The 24,716-nt window shown below is 35.7% G+C and overlaps 1 protein-coding gene across 4 annotated transcripts in view; it reads right to left on the bottom strand.

Moving 5' to 3' along the window:
* Positions 1–24,716, bottom strand: part of LOC138937728 (kinesin-like protein KIF26A) — a 317,690-nt gene that overhangs the window by 257,830 nt on the left and 35,144 nt on the right. For all 4 annotated transcript variants that reach the window (XR_011447562.1, XM_070304263.1, XM_070304264.1 and 1 more), the window contains exon 3: positions 6,324–6,494. Coding sequence is in view for 3 of the 4 variants with exons in the window: in XM_070304263.1 (XP_070160364.1) it covers positions 6,324–6,487 (164 nt within the window). In the remaining variant the exon portion in view is untranslated. The remainder of the gene's footprint in view (positions 1–6,323; positions 6,495–24,716) is intronic.

Below are 24,716 nucleotides of genomic sequence, written 5' to 3'. Positions count from 1 at the left end.
ATTCTCGAGATAATGACCGATGTCGGATAAACACCTTCGCGAAAAACGAGTCGGCGAACGTATAACGTTAGATATCGCTCTCTAATCTGCATATTATTCCACTGCTATTATTTTCTCATTAAATTAAACAGCAGGCATATTTCAATGATAATGAATTAGATCGTTTTTTTTTCTTTAAACGCAGTTATAAAAAAAATCGAGAAACTAGTAACTGAAAATGAGAATTAATTTTAACCGCTTGACAGTAAACTTGGAAATCGTGAAAAGTTGAACGCGTCTAATCAAGTTTATGCTCAAGTTATAGAGTTTGATATGATTCTGCAATAGATATCAGAAACACGTTATTTTCACGATCTAATTAATTACAGGGTAATCCCGCAAACGTTTCCAAGTTTACAAGTTTGAATTAACTGTGAATCTCGGTAGAGAGGAAAGTTTCGGCCGCGCTGTCAGGGGTGAAAAACACCCCCGAGGTGACGACCCCTCGGAAAGTGGCGCCTGCCAACGGAGACGCCGAGCACTATCGGCGTCCCGACGTCGCAGCATCCTCGTAACCATGTTTCTGTGGCTTGCCGCTAGATTGAGATACCAACCGCTTTCTATCGTGACACCGGGTATATCACGAGCTGATAAAGCAGATCTTATACTGCTGTGTATCAAGCTTAAACTTAATACCAAAAATTCATCACTAATAAAATGATAGTTCATTAATATATTTTGTACTTTAAAAAAAAATGTTCTACTGTATAAAGCGCATTTAATCCGATAAAAATCAGATGACTGCTCCGAATCTGATAATATTGATATTTATCTTTAGACGAAATAAAAACGAAATAGAAGAAACAAAAAGAATTACGTGTTCGCTCAATTCATTAATACTCAACGATATGCTAAAATGATTTATTTCATAGATAAGAAAATAATATGATATTTGACCAAAAAATAATTTTTTATTTTGGCAAAATATCAATTTTAATTGTTCTTAATATATATTTATATATCAAAAATGATAAAAGAGAAAAGAAAGGAGATAAAAAAGGAAAGATTGTTCTGACGCTATTACGTCTCAACTATATTAAGAATTAAACTGTTAGGAATTAAGATATTTTTGCGACATGCAATCTTTTAAACGTGCAATTTGCCACACCTGCTAATAAAAATGTTTCGCAACTTCGTTAAAAATTTCTGCGGGTCTCTCATCTATGTTGTGCGAGCGCCATTGTATCATTTTCGTACGCGTATTTCGCCGCGATCGAAACGTGCACGGCGTCGAGTTTCTCTCGTAGCAAAATATGCATGTTTCCATTCGTCGACCGATCCCGTGAAAATCTGCCTCGTTAAGCACCTCGACGTATTTGAGGCGGCGTATCCGCGCGTGCTCGCACAATCCATCAAAAGCCAACGCGGCAGCCGACGAATTCATCGGTGCAGATCAATGCGGGATGAAAAAAGGCGGCGAACGGAACGGTCTGTGTGTGACGAAATATAAATCGCTATCAAGTGCTACAAAGCCCGTGAGTTACTATCGGCAGTCGTAAAGAGGCAAATCAAAAGACCATAAAGAAATAAATCGCTATGGAAAACCGTAAAAAATAAATTACTATCGTAACTCGTTGGATTTGTATATATCTCGGAAGATACATTCATATAAATCAATATGGGAGGGAAGTACACACAGCGAGCGCGAGACAGTTTATATAAAAAAATATGTAGGTGAATTTAATTGTATAAATCGCACACATAATATGGAACAAAGAGAGTGAAAGATAAATCATCGATAAGTTTACTACAAGTGAGATGCTGTTTGTGACATCCACGTAATTATGAAAGACGATGTTTAAATAAATAATTAGCTAAATCACAAGAAACTCGATCAACGCAAGGTTTTAGATGGTTTTGGTCATCACACGGCGGAGGTCGATAATGTGTCAAGCTATCGCTTGATTAATCGCTTGATTAAAGGTCGCCAGCCGGAGAACCTTTAGATTACCATCGCCTGTGCTCCAAGCTAATTAACTCTCGACATGCACGACAAATCAATCGAGTCTTTCAACCGGTCTTAAATTGGATCCATACGGAAGCATCACGCGTGAGAGGATATTGAACCGAGGGTGAGATGACAAAGCTCGCATGAATATAGATAACGTATGTCAAATCCTTAAAAAAATTTTTGTGTATTACACAATGATTTGATTGCCACAGCGTTAAAATATGAAGAATGAATATTAATTGTGTGTGTAAAAACCGCGTGTGATTTTATTAGTATTATATTGAAGTTAAATCTTTACAATGCGTGATGAAAATGAAATCAATTCATGAGATGTAATCAAATAAAATTTTTATTATTCTAATTGTTAAAATAAATGCTATACTTTCTCGGAATTGTAATTTATATTATTTTCTTAAATTATAAAAATATTTAACGTTAAGAAATTTTATTATAAAAAGAATTGCGACGAATAGTTTCTTAAAGATTTTGTTACAAGAATCAATTATAGATTTATCATTAAAATAATTCAGACCGTTCAAATATCTTACTGATAATAATGTTTTGTTTTTCTCTGATACATAACACTTCTTACATGGAATTTAAATTTTTTTAATCAACTCTTAGATAATTAAAAGCGTATAAAAACAATGTGCAAAAAGGATAAGTTAACAGCGCAACGAGATAGATTAAATTTACAAAAAGGAGCATAGGATGCGTTTTTCTCCTACAGAAATCGCGAAAGCTCTCTGACGCCGGCACTTTATACTACGGCTTAACTATCCTTTGATATTATCTCCAACGGTACCTCTACTTTGTCTCTACCAACGACTCTTTACGACCGTAACCTCTGGTCTTCTATACTAATACAGAATCGAGGTTTGATCTCTTTGACGAAAAATACGAGCTAATTGGCGTATATTCCGCCGCGGTAGCACCAGGGCGTTCGTTAGTCACGATATTCCTAGGAGACGAATCTTGGAGAATCGCTCCTCTTTCAAACCGTAATTATTGTCTTTCGTATTATTTTCTACCCCGACCGAGGCGACCATGCGATTCGGCCTATTCGCGACGATAATTACAATCTGCATCGTCTCGTGTTTGCTTTATTCGTTTCGTGTAATTATGCATTAGTGACAAAAGATTTCCATAAGATTTACAGTTTACAGCGCGGAATATTAAGTTATTCGTCGTTCATGTCTCGCATTCACGTCCACCTATTATACGTATGTTTATCTTTACAGAAAAAAATTAATAGATACGCAAATCCGCGTATCGCGTATTTCAATCTAGTTTAGCTCAAATTATTTGTAAAAATCTCATATATCTGTTGATTCGACAATATATATATATAGCTGTTTGATTCGACAAGTTCTTAATATGCTGTGAAATATTCCTTTCATGCAAACCCTATGCAATTATCGTAGACGGATATGACGAACGGATATGACGAGGTTTCGCATTTCCGGACGATGCCAAATAGTTCTCTCGATGCATTTCAACAATTCTTTACACACACATATATATATATATACATGTAATGCATAGTATGGACTTGTACATATGTTCGCGCACGGTGGTATGGTTCGAAATGTACTGGTGTAACTACGCTAAACACCGCCTAATGAACGCATACGGGTGGCTCTCTTTGGTACAAAGGTCCTCTCCCCGCTTTATATAAAGCACAAGTGAGTTATTTACATTGTGGTCGACAGAATTTCAAGCTGCGCGAGGTTCTAATGAACCTTTACCTCCTCCCCCCATCTTTCGCCGTCATCATCATCTCCGCACTGCCGCACACATCGTCTGACTGAACGAATTTATTCGGGTCCATCAATGTATCCGGCCGTTAATTAATTAAAATCCGGAAGCAAAATCCGCATCGTCGCGAATATTTTAGATACCTCAAAAGCTTTATGAGGAAAATACTTCAAACTTCCTGACGCATCCCCATCCCATCCTTTATTCGGTCCGCGTCTACGGTCACCCCTGGGGAACGAGGATTCATTGCGAATAGCTGTAGAACCTTCGCCGCACGAATATTTACGAAGGGTGGTCACGAGAATACGGCAAAAAAAAAGAAGTATTTAATGAAATGTACGTACCAAGAAAGAAAGAGAGAGAGAGAGAGAAGATTAGAAAACGGATGCCATGGAAATCATAAAAATACCACGAACCAGAAAATCGTAGAATCTCAATGATCAGCGTTTAACTACTGCGCGTTCAATTTCCCTCGATGCTCACGCTGACGCGTATATTTTTTTGCGGCTAAAGCCACTCACTTGTAATTAATAGGTTCACGTTATAATGCTACGGTATATATCGTAGAAAAAATTACAACATTATTATACATCATCTAAAAATTATAGAGTTATATTATATTATATAATAGTTACTATATAAAATTATTTTAAAATAGAACTGTTAATTTTATCGTTGAAAAAAATATACTGCGCAAGATGAAATTTATTCCTCTATTAAAATCATCATAATTGAATCAGAATAATATTATTCATTTTTCATATTGCATTGATTAATACACGTGATGTATTAGATAATTGTGAAAGCAAAATCTTATTTTGCATTCTGATTGTCTAATAGAATATAAATTTCTTCGCGTAACGACAGAATAGCAACAAAATTATATATTATAATATATCTTTGAAAGATTTATGAATAATCCGATAATGGCGACAATCACTTTTCGAGATAATCTTCAGTTCCCTAATCTTTAAATTCGTTTTCATCCTTTTGACAATCCATTATTTTCTCTTTCTCCTCTCTTCTCCCTTCTTTCTCTCTCTCTCTCTCTCTCTCTCTCTCTCTCTCTTTCTCTCTTTCTCTTTCTTCTCTTTCTACTAAGCTTGGGATTAAAGTCTTTTAACAACTACAAGTCATATTCATGTCTATCCAAGTAATTACGAATATGAATCCTAACAAGCTTTGAAGCAGGAGGCTTCATTTGACAGAATTATGGCTTGACAAAATTTGGTAGATATCAGATAATTATCACAAAAAAAAAAAAAAAAAAAAAACATTGCGTGTATGGTGTGCATTTGCGTTAGGATTATAAATCGATTTCGATAAAAAATCATGTCATATTTGTTCTTATTCTTTAATGAGACAATAATATATATTTTAATTGATGCATTTGTACAACCAAGAGACAAATTAAACTGTTGTCTCCGTACGTTTCCCATTCCAATCAAAGGAAAAGCAATACGATGGTGTAGTAATTAATTACTCGCTGCAACTCGTTAAAAGAGTTCGCTAGATACCGATAATCAAACGTCAACAGTAATTTCTTTCCTAACTTTTTCCGACAGCGTTTATTACTGACAATTTTTATCTAAGATGTTAGTTCCCATTATTCAATGCAAAAGGAAAGTATCTTATAATTAAACTGCAATAACTTTACTTAGACAAAACGCTAAAACAGATAAAGATAATATAATGAATCAAAAAATATATGAAAGTCAATTTCGAATTTTTTATCATAAATTTAATTTTCTCGGTTTAAAAATGTAAAATTCTTATAGCGATTAATTATCTTTTTATAATCGTATATTCCATCTTCATTACTTAGCTCTTCAATTATCAAGCTAAACTGTTATGCGCGCAGTTTGCGACGCCCCGATAAACCACCCTTGAAAATCCCCAGCCTGGCGAACACCAGCCCCGAAAAATACTCCGACCACGAAGGCTTAACATTTCGGAGGTGGTATTATTCGCGAGTGGTGGCGGGCAAATCCCCCGATTCTGCACGAACCAACGCTTGGCTGAAGCAGATTGTTGGAGGAGATCAGCGAAGTGGGCAGCTACGACCCTGCGCTTCCTGGTTAAATTTAATCAGCCGTAGCTATCCCAAGCCGTTTTACTATCCACGGCTGTACTTTGACACGAGAAACACACTTAATGGCATCTATCCTCGCGAGGAATTGATGCGATTGGAAAATCGCCGTAAAATCCGTCGCTAAACCACGCGACAAAGTTGTGCGCCGTATCGTCGGGCGAATAGGCACGCATTAGTAAATGCACCAGACGAGTTAGAGAAGCACGACCTTGATATATCGTCATTGCATAAAATTTACGACCTTAGGGGGATGGGATTGAATCATCGCCATAGATATTTCTGTGCGACTGATTCGGATTGCACATATGCAAGTAAGAATCAATTCCAAAATATCAATTCTTCGTTAAATGCAAACAGTCGTATTTAATGAGAGACAAATTATATATACGTGTACGTATATATAAAATTGCAAAAAAAAAAAAATTTTTTGATTAATTCCTTCTTGCAACAATAAATTGAATTAAAATTTTAGAATGTATTCACCTTTGTTGATTATTATTCGCGATGGGCATAGGAGTCGGCACTCTCGGAGGTGGAACTGGTATAGCTTTTCTTCTACCTCCACTAGTTTGATGCACCGTTGGTGTTACTCTTCCGGTTGGTGCTATTCGACCGGCAGTTCGTGGTCTTTCTGTCCGCATCTCCATAATATATCTATAAAAGATAAAATCAAATATTTGGTTATTTTCAAAAAAATGTTTTATTAAATATCGTTATTAAGATATTTTCGAAAATCATAAAAATAGAGATTAAATTTATGTAAAAATAATTTATTATATAAGTGTACATAATTGATATATTTATATTCTTGTTATTTAAATCGATAATTATATGTAGATACTTTGTTATTAAAAGTAAGGTGTATTATTTGAGAATCGCAAAATTAAAACGAATAGAAAACCGTCAGCAAAAGTTCGACGCAAAAGTATCGTTTCTCGTAACTTTAGCAGTATGAAAGATCACAGAAATGATGATAAACTTGGAAAAGAGTGAATGTTTGGAAAGGACTGACAAGAAAAACGAAAAAGCGACTACCAGCCGGTATGACTACCAACGTTAAAACTTCTACTTCGTAGTATGTAGTCGGCTTCACAGTTTGCATGTCTCTCGTGCGTCTGTTTCTTTTCGGTTATTCAAACTAGTTTAACGCGCCAAACAGATCTGGATACGATTCAATAGCGTTACCATTAATTCTAGGAATATTATAAAATAGAAGGGAGCAAAAGATATTTTTTTGAAAAAAAAAGTCAAATCAATATACGTATGCGTATACGACACATTCTCCTTCACAATCGAATTTATAAAAAATAGATACGAATAAAAGGATATAAAAATAAGCGATAAATTATGTAGAAGGAAAATTATTCTAATCTACATATATCTCTCTACGATCGTATTTATCTACAAAAAATCAGCTACAAAAAATATCTCTAAAAAAAAAGAACGTTTGGTCCATGATGCTGGTAGAATCGTGCATTGCATTGAAGAAAATTCACGAATGATGCTTTCCATATACCATCCTCTCGCCTGACAGTCGTCGGAAGAAAGAAGCGCGCCTGTTTACAATCTCGCCGGTAGTGCAATATTGTTGTCGCGGATGTTTTAGCATCGCGGGCACGGAAAACGCGGACGACGCGACGGCGGCAAAGGAGACAAGTAGAAAGGAGGAAGGGTAGAAAACGACGGCCAGTGTGATCATTATTTCCCGACGTGTGTAGTCCACCGAGATGGGGATGCCGGCAAAACAATGCGCGCTAGCAAGTTGGTTTAAATATTCAGCCTCCGGCACGGATACGCGCCGTTCGCGCTCGCGTGCACACGGATGCAGCAACTTGAGACGTAGTCGTGTTACGAAGCTGAAGATACAAGAAGGATACTTCCTGAGCAAATTTAATGGATGTAAAAACTATAAAAGTCTTGAGACGATAAAATTAAAAAATTGATTAAAAGATAAATTATCAAGAGAAAGAGATAATAGAAGTAAAAATCTCAAAATATTTTTTCAAAGTATTCTTATCCCCTTTTTTTATTTCTTTTTCTTTTTATTTGTTGCCAACTTATCTCAAAAAATTATAATCATCTATTTCAAAATTACTATCTAAGTAAGTAAATATTATAACAAATAATCAATATAATCCGTTTAAGTTAGAAATAAAAAACGAACTTTTTTTATACCATCAAATATAATTTAACTAAATATTTAATCACTAAATTATTTTGGAAAATTTTGGTTTTGCGCTAAAACTAACTTTTTTTTTTTTTTGCTACGCATGTTCTCTCTCTCTCTCTCTCTCTCTCTCTCTCTCTTTCTCTCTAACAATTCGCGCATCTCGCATATTTACGATTGTACACAGGAATAAAGATTTCACGATTGCACGAATCCGTACGCAAAAAAATTTATTTCGTCACGCGAGCGGAGGCAAAATATCGCGATGCCGAGCGTCTGTCAGAGACGAGCTGGGAAAATAAACTCCCCGCGAGAGCAATACAACCGTACCACGCCGGTGGCTTCACAATGGGGAGCATCTGCTTAGCAAATTGCGAAAAATAATAACGTTTGCGCCCAAATCCGTGGCCTGGAGCACCGTAGGAGTCTGCCGGCGCGATATATATATACCCGTCGTAACACAATAACGCCCACTCGTGAAACTACGAACACGCAGATCAAGGAGGGTGAATGCGAAAACGGACGACGAGACAAGGGTGAGAGAGGTGCAAAACGAGCGCCGTACAAGCTCCCCTTCGCGACAGTGCACCCGCGAAAACAATATGTCACGCATATATATACGGAGGATCTCGTACATACTACACGCGCACGGCTCGTCACACATGACACGCGAGTCACTCACAAGGAAACCTACCCAAGTGTTACACTCCGATTTTTTTCAAACTCGGCACAAATGTAGAACTATCAAAAATATTTGACCCGTATTCTTTCATTTGTGCCCATAAGCGGTTTTACGGGTAGTTAATACCCCTTCAATATTTAACCCTCTACCATTATAAGTACAACAAAAATGCATAAGAAACAAAATTTAACGTAAGATGTAACAGTTTTTTGAATCGCTAATTATGAATGTAAAGTAAGATTTGCAAAATTATTTGTTTAAATAATAAAATGTTGAAACAAATCAGCAAAAAAGTTGAAAAAATACAGTAGTGACCATATATTATAAGAGTTATTCGGGTAAGTGATTCTAAATCTGGCATTAAATTTGTAAAGTGCATTGTTTTAAATTATTCAAACAATAAACGGTTTAAATAAATCAGCAACAAGATTGAAAAAAAAATTAAAGTGCTTTATTTAATTGAAGTAGCTTAAGATATAAAGGATTCTTTAGTTGCTCATTACATATGTTATTAGCACATACAAACACATACGCCACACAGCATACACACATTTTTCTATAATATTGCATCAATAATCTTGCGTTAAATTTTGTTTCTTATGTATTTTCGTTGTACTTATAATGGTAGAGGGTTAAATGGGCACAAATGAAAAAATGCGGGTCAAATATTTTTGGTAATTTTACATTTGTGTCAAATTTGAAAAAAATCGAAGTGTAACACTTGGGTAGGATTCTTTGTCAGCCGAAGGCGATTCCGGGACTTCTTTGTGACCCTCACTTCCGCACCTTTGACGGCGAATGCATCGGCATCAACTATGTGTATATCCTGCCGAGAATACTGTGGAAAACTTCGAAGTTCCAAATTAATCGTCGCGACCGATACGTATTAAATCATCAGACATTAAAGAATATTCTATCAACCTTCTTTGCTTCGCAAAAATATACTATATATTAATGGCTAACATACGTTTTTATAAATACATTTTTTCTCTCACAACTGTCAAAAAGAAATTAGTATTTTTATTATATATTTTTTATGTTGAGAATTTTAAATAAAATATATCACATACAATTTAATATTTTTTAACAATTATTATTCAAATATTATGTTTTCTAAAATATATTAAATTAAAAATCGCTCTCAAATACTTATCTAAATTATTGATTCTCCTATTGCATTCAATGGAAATGCGCGGCCAATGTTTAATGCGACATAATACGACATAACGGCATGACTAATTCATGCCATTATCGTTGACGCTAATCGCCATCTATCTGCGAGGATAATGAATACCGCAAATTAATAACGTTCGATTGACACATAACGTTCGAGCTTCATCCGTCCAACGATGTGCACATTGTGTTCCTAACAAGAGCGCGCTTCCCACCCCTCTAACTCTTTCATTAGTACACACGCGTGTTGCACGTCGATCGTTATGCGTGCATCATCTTCCAACGAGGCTCGAAAAACGTCATTAACGAGAGAAGATACTTGATACTTCCAATTTGACAGATAGAATCAAATCCAAATAATTGCTCATGTTCAATGAAAATGAAGATACGAAGTTTAATTTATCACAATAGATGATTAATTCGTGCATTACTATTGATGCTTGTCATCGTTTATCATTGTATAGTAAATATTACAATCCATTAATTCGTAATATTTTTAACAATAATGTATTTTACAGACTCCCAATTTTTTTATATCTATTTGCATATAAAAACTTGTATATATCGAAAGAATAAGAAAACATTAATATTAATAGGAGACAAAATTATCTATCGTTATATTCAAAGAAGAAAGCGTCCCTATTTGTTGCCAATAATATTTAATACCGAATTGTACATTAGTTTGATTATTTTATGCATTATCATCGACGCTGATTCGTAGATTATTACGAGCGAATACGACAAATTAATAACGTTCAATTGATATGTAATATTCCTAACTAGAACACATTTCGCTGTCTCCTAATTCCTTTATATCCACACAATCGTTCATTAAGCGCGCGTTTTCGGGGATCGGAATGAAAAAAATGTTATCAACGAGTGAGAAAAAAAAAAGGACGAAAGGGAAAAAGATATATTTCGTTTTTCGCGTGAGGGGGAGAAAGACGACGCGTATTCAAAGGAGAATTTATCGTCGATATTTCTCGACCGGGCAATGTCGATGTCGCGCAGCATCGGCTTCTGTCGATTCCTATTAATCATCGGGGCACAACTGCGCGTACCCGTATCAACACGCAGTCGAAGATACATGTCGGGAGTTTCTCATGCCGCGACGCGATCGCCACATGTGACCACGGTCCGACATTCTCATGGCGATCGCATATCGAAGCATCACGTGCACGACACACGTATAACTGTGCGACCTGTTTGTTAGTATATCTCTCTGATCACAGAGATATAAAACTAAAAAAATTGTCAATTTTCCAGCTTTTAATTCACAAATCAAAAATATTAACTTCAAATAGATTTTATAGAGTTTTTTATATCTTATATACATATATACAATGTGTGTGTATGTATTAAACGAGATATATATATATATATATATATATATATATATATTTAATACGAAAAAGGTTATATGAAGCATATAATGATAGCATTTAATCTAGATGCAAGAATTTAAATTAAAAAGAAAAAAGATATTTTATTTATATTATAATTTTAAGATATTTTTTTAACACAGACTATTTAGTTATTTAATATTCTTTTTAATTAATATTCTATTAATTATTAATATTAACTATTAATATTCTTAGATACTTTCTCCTTGTATACAAAAACTTTCTATAATGTAACCTAACTTGTATCTGCATGGTTAGTATTTTTCAACTGTATTCTTTGATGTCGTTTTCGTTATTTTACTTATATTTATCGCGCGCAGAAAGTTTCCCGTAAACTCACGCACACGGCTGCATATGCGTATGGTTTTCCCATCCCTCTGATGTTTGTTTAAGCAAGTAAATGATCTATATGTATCTTGTCCCGAGACGGACGAGCAGACTTTATAAATTCGGGACAAATTAGTTTATCTTCGGGCGATGTTTACTATACACTAAAAAGCCAACCGAACCGCACAGCCCACCCACACACATCTATATCAAAGGCTCCGCTAAAAATATAACGCGTTTCTCATCGCAACAGTCCTTTTCCCGCTTTTTCTTAACTTTTTGCCTCCCTCTAGTCGGTTCAGGAAGTTGATTTAAAATACGGGAAGCGTAATTATATATGAATATTAATAATGATTTTTTACAATAAAATCGAATGAAATAACTAATAACAAAGTGCATCGGTTGAATGCACTTACGTTAATTGGATGCGCATTGGTGCATGCTAGTAAGTTTTCACTTAATTTTCTGTATTCGGTTGATATCAAAAATAATAAAGAAAACTATCTTTTTTTAGCGCATCTAACCGATTTCGTTGTATGTAATTAAAAAAAAAGTATATATATATATATAATATATTATCTATATCTTTCTCTCTCCATTTGTGATTATATGAATAATATTGCATATATTTTCAATTGCATTATCTTTTTGCAATTTTATACAATGTGTAATGCATGAGAAATGAAATTATGCTAATGTGTATTATAATACACATAGTACAAAGTTCATATACATTACAACCGTTTAAACCAAATTTAATTCTATTGCATTATACCTTTCCCCTCTCTCTCTCTCTCTCTCTCTTTCTCTCTCTCTCTCTCTCTCTCTCTCTCTCTCTCTCTCTCATACACATACACATACATATCGAAAACAAACGGGATTATATTGGCGGAATAATTGTATAGACGTTAAACTAAACATATAATCTAATCTGGCAATATTTATCGCTTAATGAGAAAATATAATTAACGCAAAACATATCAATGCAAATTCAAAACACCGTGCGCCATTTTCCGCGTCCGTAATTTTCATTTCAAACGCGCATCCTCAATTACGCGAAACTATAATGCCCCGTAGCAATTGCATTTTCCGTTGCATTCTCGAGAGGAAGTCAAATTCAATCTCATTCACTGGTAATTCTCTCAATACACTTGGTATTAAGCGCGAAACTACTTATTTACATATAGTACACTATTTTGCATACAGTATACCAATTTACGAAAATTTTCAAAATAGAAAATATATTCAAGAAAGCGATCTATACGTGCAAACAATATTTCATGGATTAAACAATTTTTTAGTGATATAAATTAATATCAATTCTTTTTATTTTAGATTTTTAAGATTTTGATTAAAAAAATTAATATGTAACATAATTCTAAAATATATACCAAAATATATAGGCTGGTTTTCGCATGTCATATTTTCAGGCTAATTTTCTTTCGGATCAATATCGTTTATCGGTTTTTCGCTTTCCACATTCGTTTCTACCAAATGCCCAGTTCTATTCATTCAACAGATGTGACAAAGTATTCCGCACCGAATTGTGATCGATGTTGTTTGTTATCGAAGGGATTATCGTTGGTATTAGTTTTCACACATGCGGTTAACCAGATTAAGCCATACCATTTTTCGTCAAACACAATAAACTAACAATAATCGTGCCTATTGTCTTCTCATAACACGCAATCTTGAACATTATTAAAGATTAGCGTCTTTTATATAAAAAAATGGACATACAAAAATTTATATAACATAATATCCAATTGTATAATATATATTAATGATTTTTTTTTAATTATATTTTTTGTTAGAAAATAAAATAAAATCGGCTATTTTATGTCACATTATGCAACAACAATTTTTTACCGCGCGAAATATGTAAACACTATATATCGCCGTATATTTGTTCTAATAAATTCTATAAGTTCCAGTGATAAAATATAATATGACATAACAAATGTGTATCAAGCCATCATACGTATAATAACAGATTGGAATAAATTATGTAAAACATTATAAGAAATAGTAAATTAACATATCTGCATCCATCATCTTAATTTGAAAAGCTATACCGAGTATCATAGTAATATCCTGCGAGTTTTTGTGATCCACGAACGATGTTCGAACAGTGAGCGGGACATATGGCGGGCAAATATAAGCGGAGGAAAAACAAATAGGTGTCCCTCTTCGGTCCCCACCCCAGACAATCTTTCCGTGCCCCTTTAACAACGCGGTCGTGGAACACGCGACAATGGTGAGGTTAATGAAAGACGTGGGTGCTAGTTATGGATGTCATAACTCAGATACAGACGGGGCACCGCGTCTCCCTTCCGTTACATGACTTCTGACTCACAGCCCGCGGGGGGGGGGGGGGGGGTCCGGCGAAAAATTCGGGGATTGAAGAATAGCGATGAGCGAGAGTGAATTCATGCTTATCGTTCAAAAATAAAAAATACTGAGAAAGAAAAATAATTTTCTTACGATATTTTCAATATTACAAAAACATTGTCCGAATGATTGAAAAATAATATTAATCAATTATGAAATATAAATAATGTTTGAAAGCATTTACGAAAGATTTAGAGAAATATTCTAACTGATTATTTAAAATTTGTTTCTTCACATAAAGAAAAATTTTATAAAAATATATTTTTATTTAGAATTATATTCATACACATGATGTGTTTCAAATTTCCCGTAGTTTCTTTTAAAGCGGACTTTGGATCTATAGATATTTAGCGTGGCGTTACAAATAAAGATCATTACAACAGCTACGATATCTCAACGAGATGTTAATTATTTACGCCAGTTAGGGAAGAGGTGCCTGCATTCGATAATAAGGCGCAGCATTCAGAATTTATAAAATTAACAGTCCTTGGAGTAATAACGTATCTGATACACTCGAGCTAATGTATCTGTATACCATGCTCCCTCGTTTAATTAATTAACGGGAAACCGGGAAGACGCCGGGTTTCTTCTGCAACTTCTTATTAGTTAGTCTCCTCCCAGTCTCAGTACCGTCTCTCTAGCCGATTGCCGCGCATTGCAATTCAGGCTAATGAAGTCTCGAGCGTTCCGAGTGTCGAACAATAAACAGTCTAAGTTAACCTCGGCGCAGGGCACGCGACGACGGCGACGGTGCGTCTCTTCGCTTCTTTCGTACTTCTCCCCGATTTACGTCCTTGCCCTCTTCAATCGCAAGAGTCCCGTAAACACGCGAAACGACTTGCACGGCTGCCTTCGAAAAGGGACGTCGAGGAAACTGTGAAAGGGACACCATCTTTTCGTATACCCTCTTCGTTCTTTCACGATATCTCTTCTTGGTTATTTGAATAGTAGAATTATGACATTTCATATTTATGTATGTTGTTGTTTGATGATTTGTATTTTTTTATATTTATATTATATTATATTATGTATGTGTAGAGAAAAATAATAATTTATTAATTTTTTTGCTTCATCTCAGAGAAACAGTCTCGAAATGTATTTGTCAGAGAACTCACGTGTACGCCATTTCGCGGGCAACTGCTAATCATAAATATTTAGTCACATAATTCGATGATTCAATTACATTGAGTGAGGATTTATTCGCCTAAACGCGGCACAGTTATCACGGTGAAATAAATCGTTGGAGTAATTAAATATTCAGTCGCGAGCGCGTAACCGCCTGTTTAGTAAATCCACACACGAGGGTTTCCGCATCCGAGCGCTTCAAACATCATTTATTCGCGGTGGATAATTAGTAAAGTACTCAAACGTCGATTCGGCAATATTGCAATCTGTGAAACAAACTGTGCCGATCGTCGCTCATCTTTCACATGCCGGCTCGATCATGCAGAGAAATAGCCCCTGCAATTTAATTAAAAACGCAAATTTAATTAACGTCACGAAAAATATTAATTACCAGTTCCATGAACGGCGACGAGGTAATGTACGCTTTGTAACATTACCTCTGAAAACTACGTACGTCTCACAGCCACGGAGTCACAGGAATGGATTTTGCAATCAGCATTAAGAGATCGATATGATACGTCCTCGATGCCGCATATAGACGAGCAGCAATTATTGCGCGTCCGGTAATTAACCAAACGGTATAGGAACAAACGGCAGAACGAGAGAATGGCAGAATAAAATCAATGGATCTTTGAATCATCTCGACGGGTTCTAAATGAGATCATCGGCTTCTTTGTGTCGGAGGCATCTAATCGTATTTCCGTCGACTTTCTCCCTGCCACCGAGTACATCCCCATTTACGGTTGCCTTCATGTGCATCCGCCTGTGTTGTGTGCTTCTTTTCTATCTATTTTCTGTATACTATATATTCCGTACCATTGTATGATTCATGCCAAACTTTTCCTACCATTTCTACACAACCGTAAAAAAATTTTGACTACTCTGCGATAATCTCACACAGCAGAATAATTATATTCGCTACAAATAAATCTTTTTATAAATATTTAAAAGTTTTAAAAAAAGAATCTGTTTAAAAATATTAATTAACATTGACACTGCAACTATACAATCTTAATAAAATAAAAATCTACAGTTCTTAAAAATATCATCTAATTTTTAAACATTTTTAACTTTGGCACGAATTTTAATTTTATGCATTTCTTATATTTTTAAAATAAGATATTTTAACTCCAAAATCAGAAATTACACGCAAAGATTTGCATATAAATTGGCACGCGTTACAAACATTTTCATTCCGTTCGGCGATTGTTGACAAGCAATAAACCAATTAACCCATTGTAATCGCACCATCGACGTACCATCGACGTTTCTTACATCTCGATCGCAAGCGAGATCGCAGTCAAGAATTGCTTTGCGGCACCGCTGGGAAATAATCAATCGTGTTGCGAGTATCGAGTCATCATCTCTCGTACAGATTGTCGATACCGTTAACCGTGCACCAAGTGCCCGTTCATTGCGCGTTTAATCATTGCCGCAACCATTATTTCATCGTGTTATGACCCTGTCCTAGCAAACCCACAAACAATAATTCTGTGTCGATTCGCACGCACATAGCTCGCGTTAATACATACAAACAATTATAACATGACAATATAAATATAATATTTAACATTTTGCTACCAATAACTGTTACAATTAATTCATGAATTTCAGCTATTTAATGAATAATTAATTATCTTAAATCGACTATATAAAGCACAATTGCTACTAATACTATAATCATAATTGTTAAGTGCTGATATACAATTCAATGAATTCTTGTAATATTAAAGTTTATTATATATATAAACTTTTCAAACTCTCTTTGATTTTAATTTAAGAACAAAAATATTTTCAAAATAAAAGATCTTTTATTACATAATGAAATAATTATTGTATTTCTTCAAAGATCCGACTCTATCAATTAAAGAAAGATTAATTTTTTATAAATCTTTTTATAGTACCTAACTCGTTATACATATATGTCAGGTCAAGTATGCATATCTCAAAAGTTTCTATCCTCTTATTGCGCTGACACAAATTTAAATGAGATGCACTTCAATTTAACATTTCCGATTGCGTCTCTCGCGCGGTTCCACTTTATCCTTCTTGCAAAAAAAAAAGTTCCATCGTTTTTATATTTAATAGAGACAGAAATGCTCTGCGCCTAAAGTATCTCTCGTTCTCTTTCTCCCTCTTTCTCTTTCTTTCTCTCTCTCTCTCTCTCTCTCTCTAGAAACAATAGTTTTATTTAAGATGAAATGGTACTAATATTAATAAGCTATCAATTTTTAGGAATTGGTGGCTAACTTTGTTCGTACATTAGACACAGACCAAAAGAGACCAGTAGAGTCTGACGCGATTAAGCCATCTGGCTGGTATTGCGAATTTCAACGGCTAATTTCGGCAGGGGCTAATGAAGAGGTCCTACTATTTGATTAACCAATAACGGAGGCGGAAGTGATATACGCTCGCACTCACACATTCCCGTTTCAAATACTCATACAATATAGTAATACTATTAGAGATGTTGTGTATTTCATAGGCCAGGAGCCCTTAGCACCCACAACTAGGAAAGAAAAAAATTCCAGATCTATATCTCAATAAAATACAAAGAATTACGTACTTATTTCAAATTAACGTAAACTTCTATAGCAAATAAAATAAAAAACATTCTGGTCATATAGGCGAGATCCAATAAAATATGAAAGTAAAATTTTTTTAAATAATACTTTCTAATAATTTTAAATAAAAATAGTCTCTTTCTCCAATAATAATTTGCGTAGTAATAATAATTTGAAATAGTAATATCAAATAATTCTTTTTCGTGATAATTCTTTATTTTCTTCTATTGACGCGATAAAGATATTATCCACTATGAAGCGACCAGTTACGCTTAAAGTAACTACCGAGCGTAGAAATAATAATCTCGCGGAGTGTAGAAGTATTTTCCTCTCCCTTCAGTTGCTGCAGACTTCATAGAAGTGATCCTGGGTAAGTGGGGAATATCTCTTAGACTCCCTGCGCTGACTGAAAAGTAATAAAACTGGATTACGCGGCGGATCCTCGCGTGGCCCTTCCTCGAGCTTCCAAATCTCATCCCTTCCAGAAGCGGGAAAATGGATTTTATGACACGCAGGGGTGAGAACGCGGCTGACTGACTTGCTGACTGACTGACTGACTGATATCGGGAATCGTGTCTTTACTCCTATATATAGAGTGTCTCAAAATAACCGAATGTCTTTCTTGTCACACAACATATATTCTACACGATAATATTTCCGAAATATATCTCTTCTCTTATTTCTACATTTTTTTAACTGTTAATATTTAATATTTTAACAAAAAAAATCTTAAATTTATTATTCACTAAGATATATAAATTTTTCATACAATAAAATACAAAATAATTTTTTAAATTACCTACACTGATCATAAAATCGATGATAAAATTAATTAAAATTGCATGGTAAAAAAGTTATAGTTAGGATACTCATTTTTATAGTCATCATCATTATTTTTATAATAAATTCTATTATAATACTAATAATATCAACCATATATGCATGTACTATATACTATATGCAATCATATACTATAAATTATAGTGAATTTATAGTAATTTCAGCTATATTTTTTTATCAATGTATTTACACGTTTCTTAGATTTAACGCGCTAAAATTCTTTAATTTCAAATCTCGAATAACTCGTTATAAAAGTTCTTCGCCATTAAAAAAATCGTCACTCATCTTAATTCGCCACTAATATCCGTAGTTAAAAAAGCGTCCATTTATTCTCGGACACCCCGTATCCAACGGTAGATATCGCAGCCGCATATATCTGCACGAAAGTAATAATAAACAGTTTATCTGTCCGTTGTGCGTAAGCGGATTATCGGCAATTCCCCTTCTTGTAACTCGAGAGCGGACAAGGGGGGGTAGGTATCTTGCCGATAGGCAAGTCACGGCGTACCTTATCTGCTATCATCAGCACTCTATCCTTTCAGATTCCGCATCCCCTGCGCGACCCCAATACTACCTTCCTTCTTTCAGACTGACCCTAACCCTCGTGTCAGTTGCCTGCGAATATATATGCGTCACGTAGCGACGACGACACGCACAATTTCTGAATATTCATAAGTCATACTTCGACACCCCCTTACACGCCCTCCCGAGTCACTCGACTGTATCGAGTCAAACATACCGTGCGCGGCTCTTAATTTGTCCGAGAAGTCTCCTCAAGTCACGTTAAAACTAATGATTTACATTTATATAATTTCTTACTGCAAATTCAAAAAAATTCCGCTGTTTCTAAATCAGTCACGGCATCCAAGAAAATAATTCACGTGTGTACAAGATAAGAATCATAATTTACGATATTAAGCTATAATATAGCCATCGCACTACCGTCTTCTTTAATTTAATTTTTAAATAAAATTCAATTGAGATGATTTCTATTGATTTCAACCTATGTACAATATATATATATCGAATTCAAAAATTATATTACACATCAGAACCCGAGTTGAATTGTAGGTTATCGAGGATGAATTATTAGGTGACAAGAGGACGTTAATACAAGGTGCGAAGGAATTCGACAATGTCGCAATTACGGAGCGATGAAAAAAAAAGGAAAACGAGCTCGCAGGGATCACTGTGCAGAAACATGGGACCGTATAGTTCGTAGGGTGGAAACTCGCGATTAAAATCCCAGCGGTGGTATTAGCGCGGGAAAAAGGCAAGGGAGAGAGAGAGAGAAAGCCGAGTATCTAATGCGGGAGCAGGAGAAGTGTCCCCCGCACGCGGCAGTCAGGGGACTCATGTGTTCGAACGTCGACGGCGTTTAAACCACGATCTGCATTTAAATTGGCTGCTGTGCCGATTCGCACGTATATACATAGGTGTATATGTATATAATATAAACGCACCACCGGGTATGTTTTCCTACGCTCTACGTAACTCCGGCGGCTCGTGCTGTTGTCGTTCGCTCCCTCTGCGGATCCCTTTAAGCCTTCTATTACGTTCGATTCCGCGCTCATTTCCTTGAGCTTAATTAAATAATGAATTTCAAATTTCACCTTCTTCCTTCCCTCCTCCCTCCATTGTGAATAGAAATAACATTCTCGTCGTCGAGAACGCTGTGACAATTCTCGCGATCGTATCTATGTAAAATCGAAACAAAGTTGATACCTGCATCGCAATGTCCACACAGATAAAATGTTCTTCTGAATATAATGTAAAATAAATGTATACAAAATTCGCGCGCGCGAAAATATATATACATATATTTCTCCATTAGTGGAAATATTTCGGATGCTATCAGCATACGAGATACTCTCTGAAAAGGGCATACGTGTAATTTAGATCAATAGAGAAAGAGAGATAAATTTTAACTTTTGCTTGTAATTAACTAGCATTTCTTAGTTAATTAATTAAGAGAAACACACATATTGTTATGTTATCTGTCAGTATTCCTACTTAATTGTTAGATATGGAAAATACAATATATTTACGAACCAACTAACACGATGCCAAAATTTTCATCCCTCGCTTTCGTTATCGTGGCGTCCCGTACGCGCTAAAGAGAGGTTCTTGTAATACGTCGCTACGTGAGAGCGTCCTATTGAGACGCTGCGAGAGTTCCTCTCGTACGTCTCCTTTCTCTTCCACTAAATTTCTTGCCTATAGCCGAGCACTTTTTTCCCTTGAATCTTATGCAAGAGTTAAAAGCAGGAATAGATGTAACTTTTTTTCATGCGTACGATTTTATCGTTCAATTTCAATTCAAGAATGTTGAGAGCAATATCGATGCTGAAATATAAATATTGATTTTGCTCGTAATATTATCACACGGATAGATAATTAATACCTAATTATATTTTTTATACATGTAATATTATGTAATTTTTCATAACTCTATTCTCGGGCAAGTCACCACAGATTTGCAATAGCACGCTTACTTAAAGAGAAAAAGTTGAAAATAGGATAATAAATGTTGAGCGTCGTGAAAGGAACGTTGAAAGATGGAGTATCCGGTACATTATATTTAACTTGCGCGACGTTTTAATTGGCCGGGAGCACGAGCAGCAAGATTTTCCCGTAAGTTTTCAACGAGAAGCCCGAAGAGTCAACAGATTCGATAAATGTTCCGCAATGCGCGATATTTGATGAAGCCTGAGGTGAGGTAAGCATCTTCGAAAATCTTCTCGGACGAAGTACGACGAAGAAACCGACGTAACGAAGCGCAGATGCAACGGTCCAGATGACGCGGAAGACCGAAGCTCTCGAAGATAACGAGAGAAAGAGATGAAAGGTATAGGAAAGAGAGTGAGGAAGAGTAAGGAAGAAAGATCGTAAAGCCTCGGCTGATTACTCGTAGGCGGAAAAACTTGAAACTTAACGAATATATACAGCAAAAGATAAATTTCAAGAATCTCGGCCCGGTATAACCTCCTCCTCCTCGTCCCCTTCGACCCCCGTTTCATGCACCGAACGAGCTTTTAATATTAAATTCCGGACTCTTATGCCGCTCGCACTCAGATTCCCCCAGACGTCATTTCACCTGAGAAACGGGAATACTGTATTGCTCGCGATAGGAAAAGAATGTTACTTATTTAGGGACTCGGTGACTCACGAATCTCATTTGATAAGAAGATTAAAAAAGTCAGTAAGAAATATAAAATAGATGATCTAAATATAAAATAAGCGATTTTTTTTCAAGAAAATCTGTTCGTACGAGAAACTTTATAAATATTAAATATGAAATAAAAAAAATGCACGGGAATTACTAATATTTCGAAAGATAAAAGAAATTTATCAATATTTTCTGGAGCACGAAAAAAATAAATTTTTTAAATATTTTTTTCAACATTAAAGCAAATTATTTATATTTAATATAAATTACTATGCAACATTTAATTAATAATGTTCGTAATAATTTTACTATTTAATTTCGAGTGCAGTCATATTGAAAATGTATGTATTTACATATTGCTGTCACATCGTAAAGATATCCCGAAGGACCAACGCTATCAAGATAGCGCCAAAAATAGCAGATTACGTTCCGAGGAAGATTTCACAGTGTCGCGTGCGAGATGCATACCTCTTCCCGAAGGAATTACGACGTTTCATGGAGTCATGTATAATATTCGCTTGAAGCAATTACGCGCGAGGTTCGCGCAAACGTAGTAGCGAGAGGTTTACGAACGTAGGAAGCGAGAGAAGGTGGCATTAACTCATGCCTCGTTAAATCTTAGAGATGTGCTTTGCGCTAGCGACAGTAGCGAGGGCAGTAACGTTAAAGGAGCATACGGTTCACGGCGTGTGAGACGGAGAATCGATCTGGCTGCTGTGAAGTCGATCGTATCCCGTCATACTAATCACTCCAATAAGAAAAAACGATGCAAATCAATATTGTGACACATAAATTATGCGAGTTATAATAGCCGTTGTATGTTTTTTTTTTTTTTTTTTTTTTTTTTTTTTTTTTTTTTTTGAGATTGATGGAATGTTATTCGGTTGTAACAGACGCGGAATGCGAACTTTCATTACGACTAATAAGCATGTTATTACGACAGTTAATCATTCCACATTCAAATAAATTTTTAAAAACTTTTTTACAGAGAGCTAAATATATATAAAATTAATTTTAATTTAATTTTATCAACTTTTTTACATTTTTAATAAAACAAATTAAATTCTCCAACAAATTTAAATCGCGTAAATCAAAAATACTCCTAAACTAAAATAATTGTCTACCTATAGATTTCCAAGCTGAGTTTTCATTCGAAACGATCCAATCGTAATTTGATGAACGATAACGCGACCTTGACAGTGCCATTACGTATTATTAAGTATCATCGTGAAAGATAGTTACGCGAGCTACAAAATTCGCTTTATCGTCGGTAAAGCGAATAACATCACAATATTCTCACGTCTTTCGCGAACCTTATGGCCCAATAAATTCCTCGATGTGGCGCGCTATCGCGCTCGAAATGCCCAGTTTCTCACTATCTTGAACTGCTACCTAACTACGAGACAATTTATAACGCTTGATACACACAATCGTCGCGAATGTGCGCATTTTTGTTTGACTGGGTATATCAACTCTCGAGGCTCTCGCAGGATCGTAAAACGCCGGATAGCGCAGGGAATATTCTCGACGGTGTTGATGCGCGAATTTCGAAAACGTTTCTCGTTTTCATCGATTGTGCTAACTTTCGATATCCCGTTAGCCGATTCGCACGAAAACTCGATACCGCGCAATTTCTCGCCGCTATCGAATGTATCAAATCGGATTCGGTAATGCGATTGCTGTCGAAAACCTGTCCGAGGAGGGTCGTTAAAGAATACCGGACAATGTAAAGAAGAAGAAAAAGATTGCTTCACGAGGTAACGCATTTGTTTTATGCGTCGTCATGCGAGAACGCGTAAAAGCGTCGTATATGCATCTGTTGCAAGGATGCTGTGCAACGCGCCGAACCTGATCGGCAGCGCCGAGAAAAAGCAACGCCGTCATCGAACGGGTATGAAATATTGATGACCTGGTCGCGTAACGGCGTAAACCGTCGGGCCCGTTCATTTGTTCGGACGCGATGACGACTCTTCGGCGCGGGAATCCATTCCATAAATATACACCGTTACGATCATATCCGCGACGATAACGTCCCGCATGCATGCTCGATGCATTTAGCCACGTATGCGTGCGTGAACACGTAATCGAATTTCAAATTTCGGAGAGATGTTTTTCGCGACAAGCGGTATAAAAGCGCGGTTGATTCCGAGTATTTTCAATCAATCTCACAATTAAGTTGACGCTTGCGATCGATCGAGCCATCATTAGCGCTGTAAAAGGGACATGTTTCGATAAACAGATAGATGTAGTTTCTATTCAATATTTGCTCTTATATATAGCTATTATAAATAAATTTATATATATAAATAATTTTTTTAATTTCATATATATATATATAAAATATATGAAAATAGCGCAATATTATAATTCAAGGCTGAAAGATGCAAGTGTCTTCGGATCATCCCGGCTACGTGACTTTCGTCCTTTTCCCTGAATCTAATTGGCATTCGCGAAACATCCGCAATGTTGTCTGCGACGTTGATCAGCTGGTGAATAATAATAATCCTGAACGCACAACCGTGTATACGAACACACACGCGTGCTACCACCGCCCCGAGTTCTGCCGTACCGTGGCGAGAGAATTCGACGATGGAATTACGTCCCATTGATTTCCCGTATATAACGCTCCTGAAATAAACGTCCGGTCAGCCGGACCACCCGTGAACGCTGCCGGTCCGCGCGACAGCTACGCGCGCTTAATTTATTTATACGTCAACTCGGCGACACTCATTGATACTCCCGATATCGCTCGCTCCGATGCTCTTCTCGCGTCTCATCGGTGTCAAGAATTTTTATGTCGATGATCGCACGATATGATACCGCGTCATGAAAATTTCACTTGAGAGAAAAAGATTATATTTCAGCGGTTTTCGACTTTCAAGTCTAGATTTCTCAAGAGAAAGATTTAAAATTAATAAATAAAATGTGATATCTTTTCGATAATATAAAAATATCAATTTTTTTTGTATATTCAATAAATTCGGTTTGCGAACACGCTAAAATAAAATAATCAAGAGTTAAAAAAATTTTCATGT

This window comes from Polyergus mexicanus, unplaced genomic scaffold (genome assembly GCF_030449975.1).
Source record: "Polyergus mexicanus isolate NDT 795.1 unplaced genomic scaffold, iyPolMexi1.0 SCAF_11, whole genome shotgun sequence".
Classification (NCBI taxonomy): Eukaryota; Metazoa; Arthropoda; class Insecta; order Hymenoptera; family Formicidae; genus Polyergus; species Polyergus mexicanus.
The sequence above is the reverse complement of the archived record's forward strand: the minus strand, read 5'-3'. Positions and strand labels throughout refer to the sequence as shown.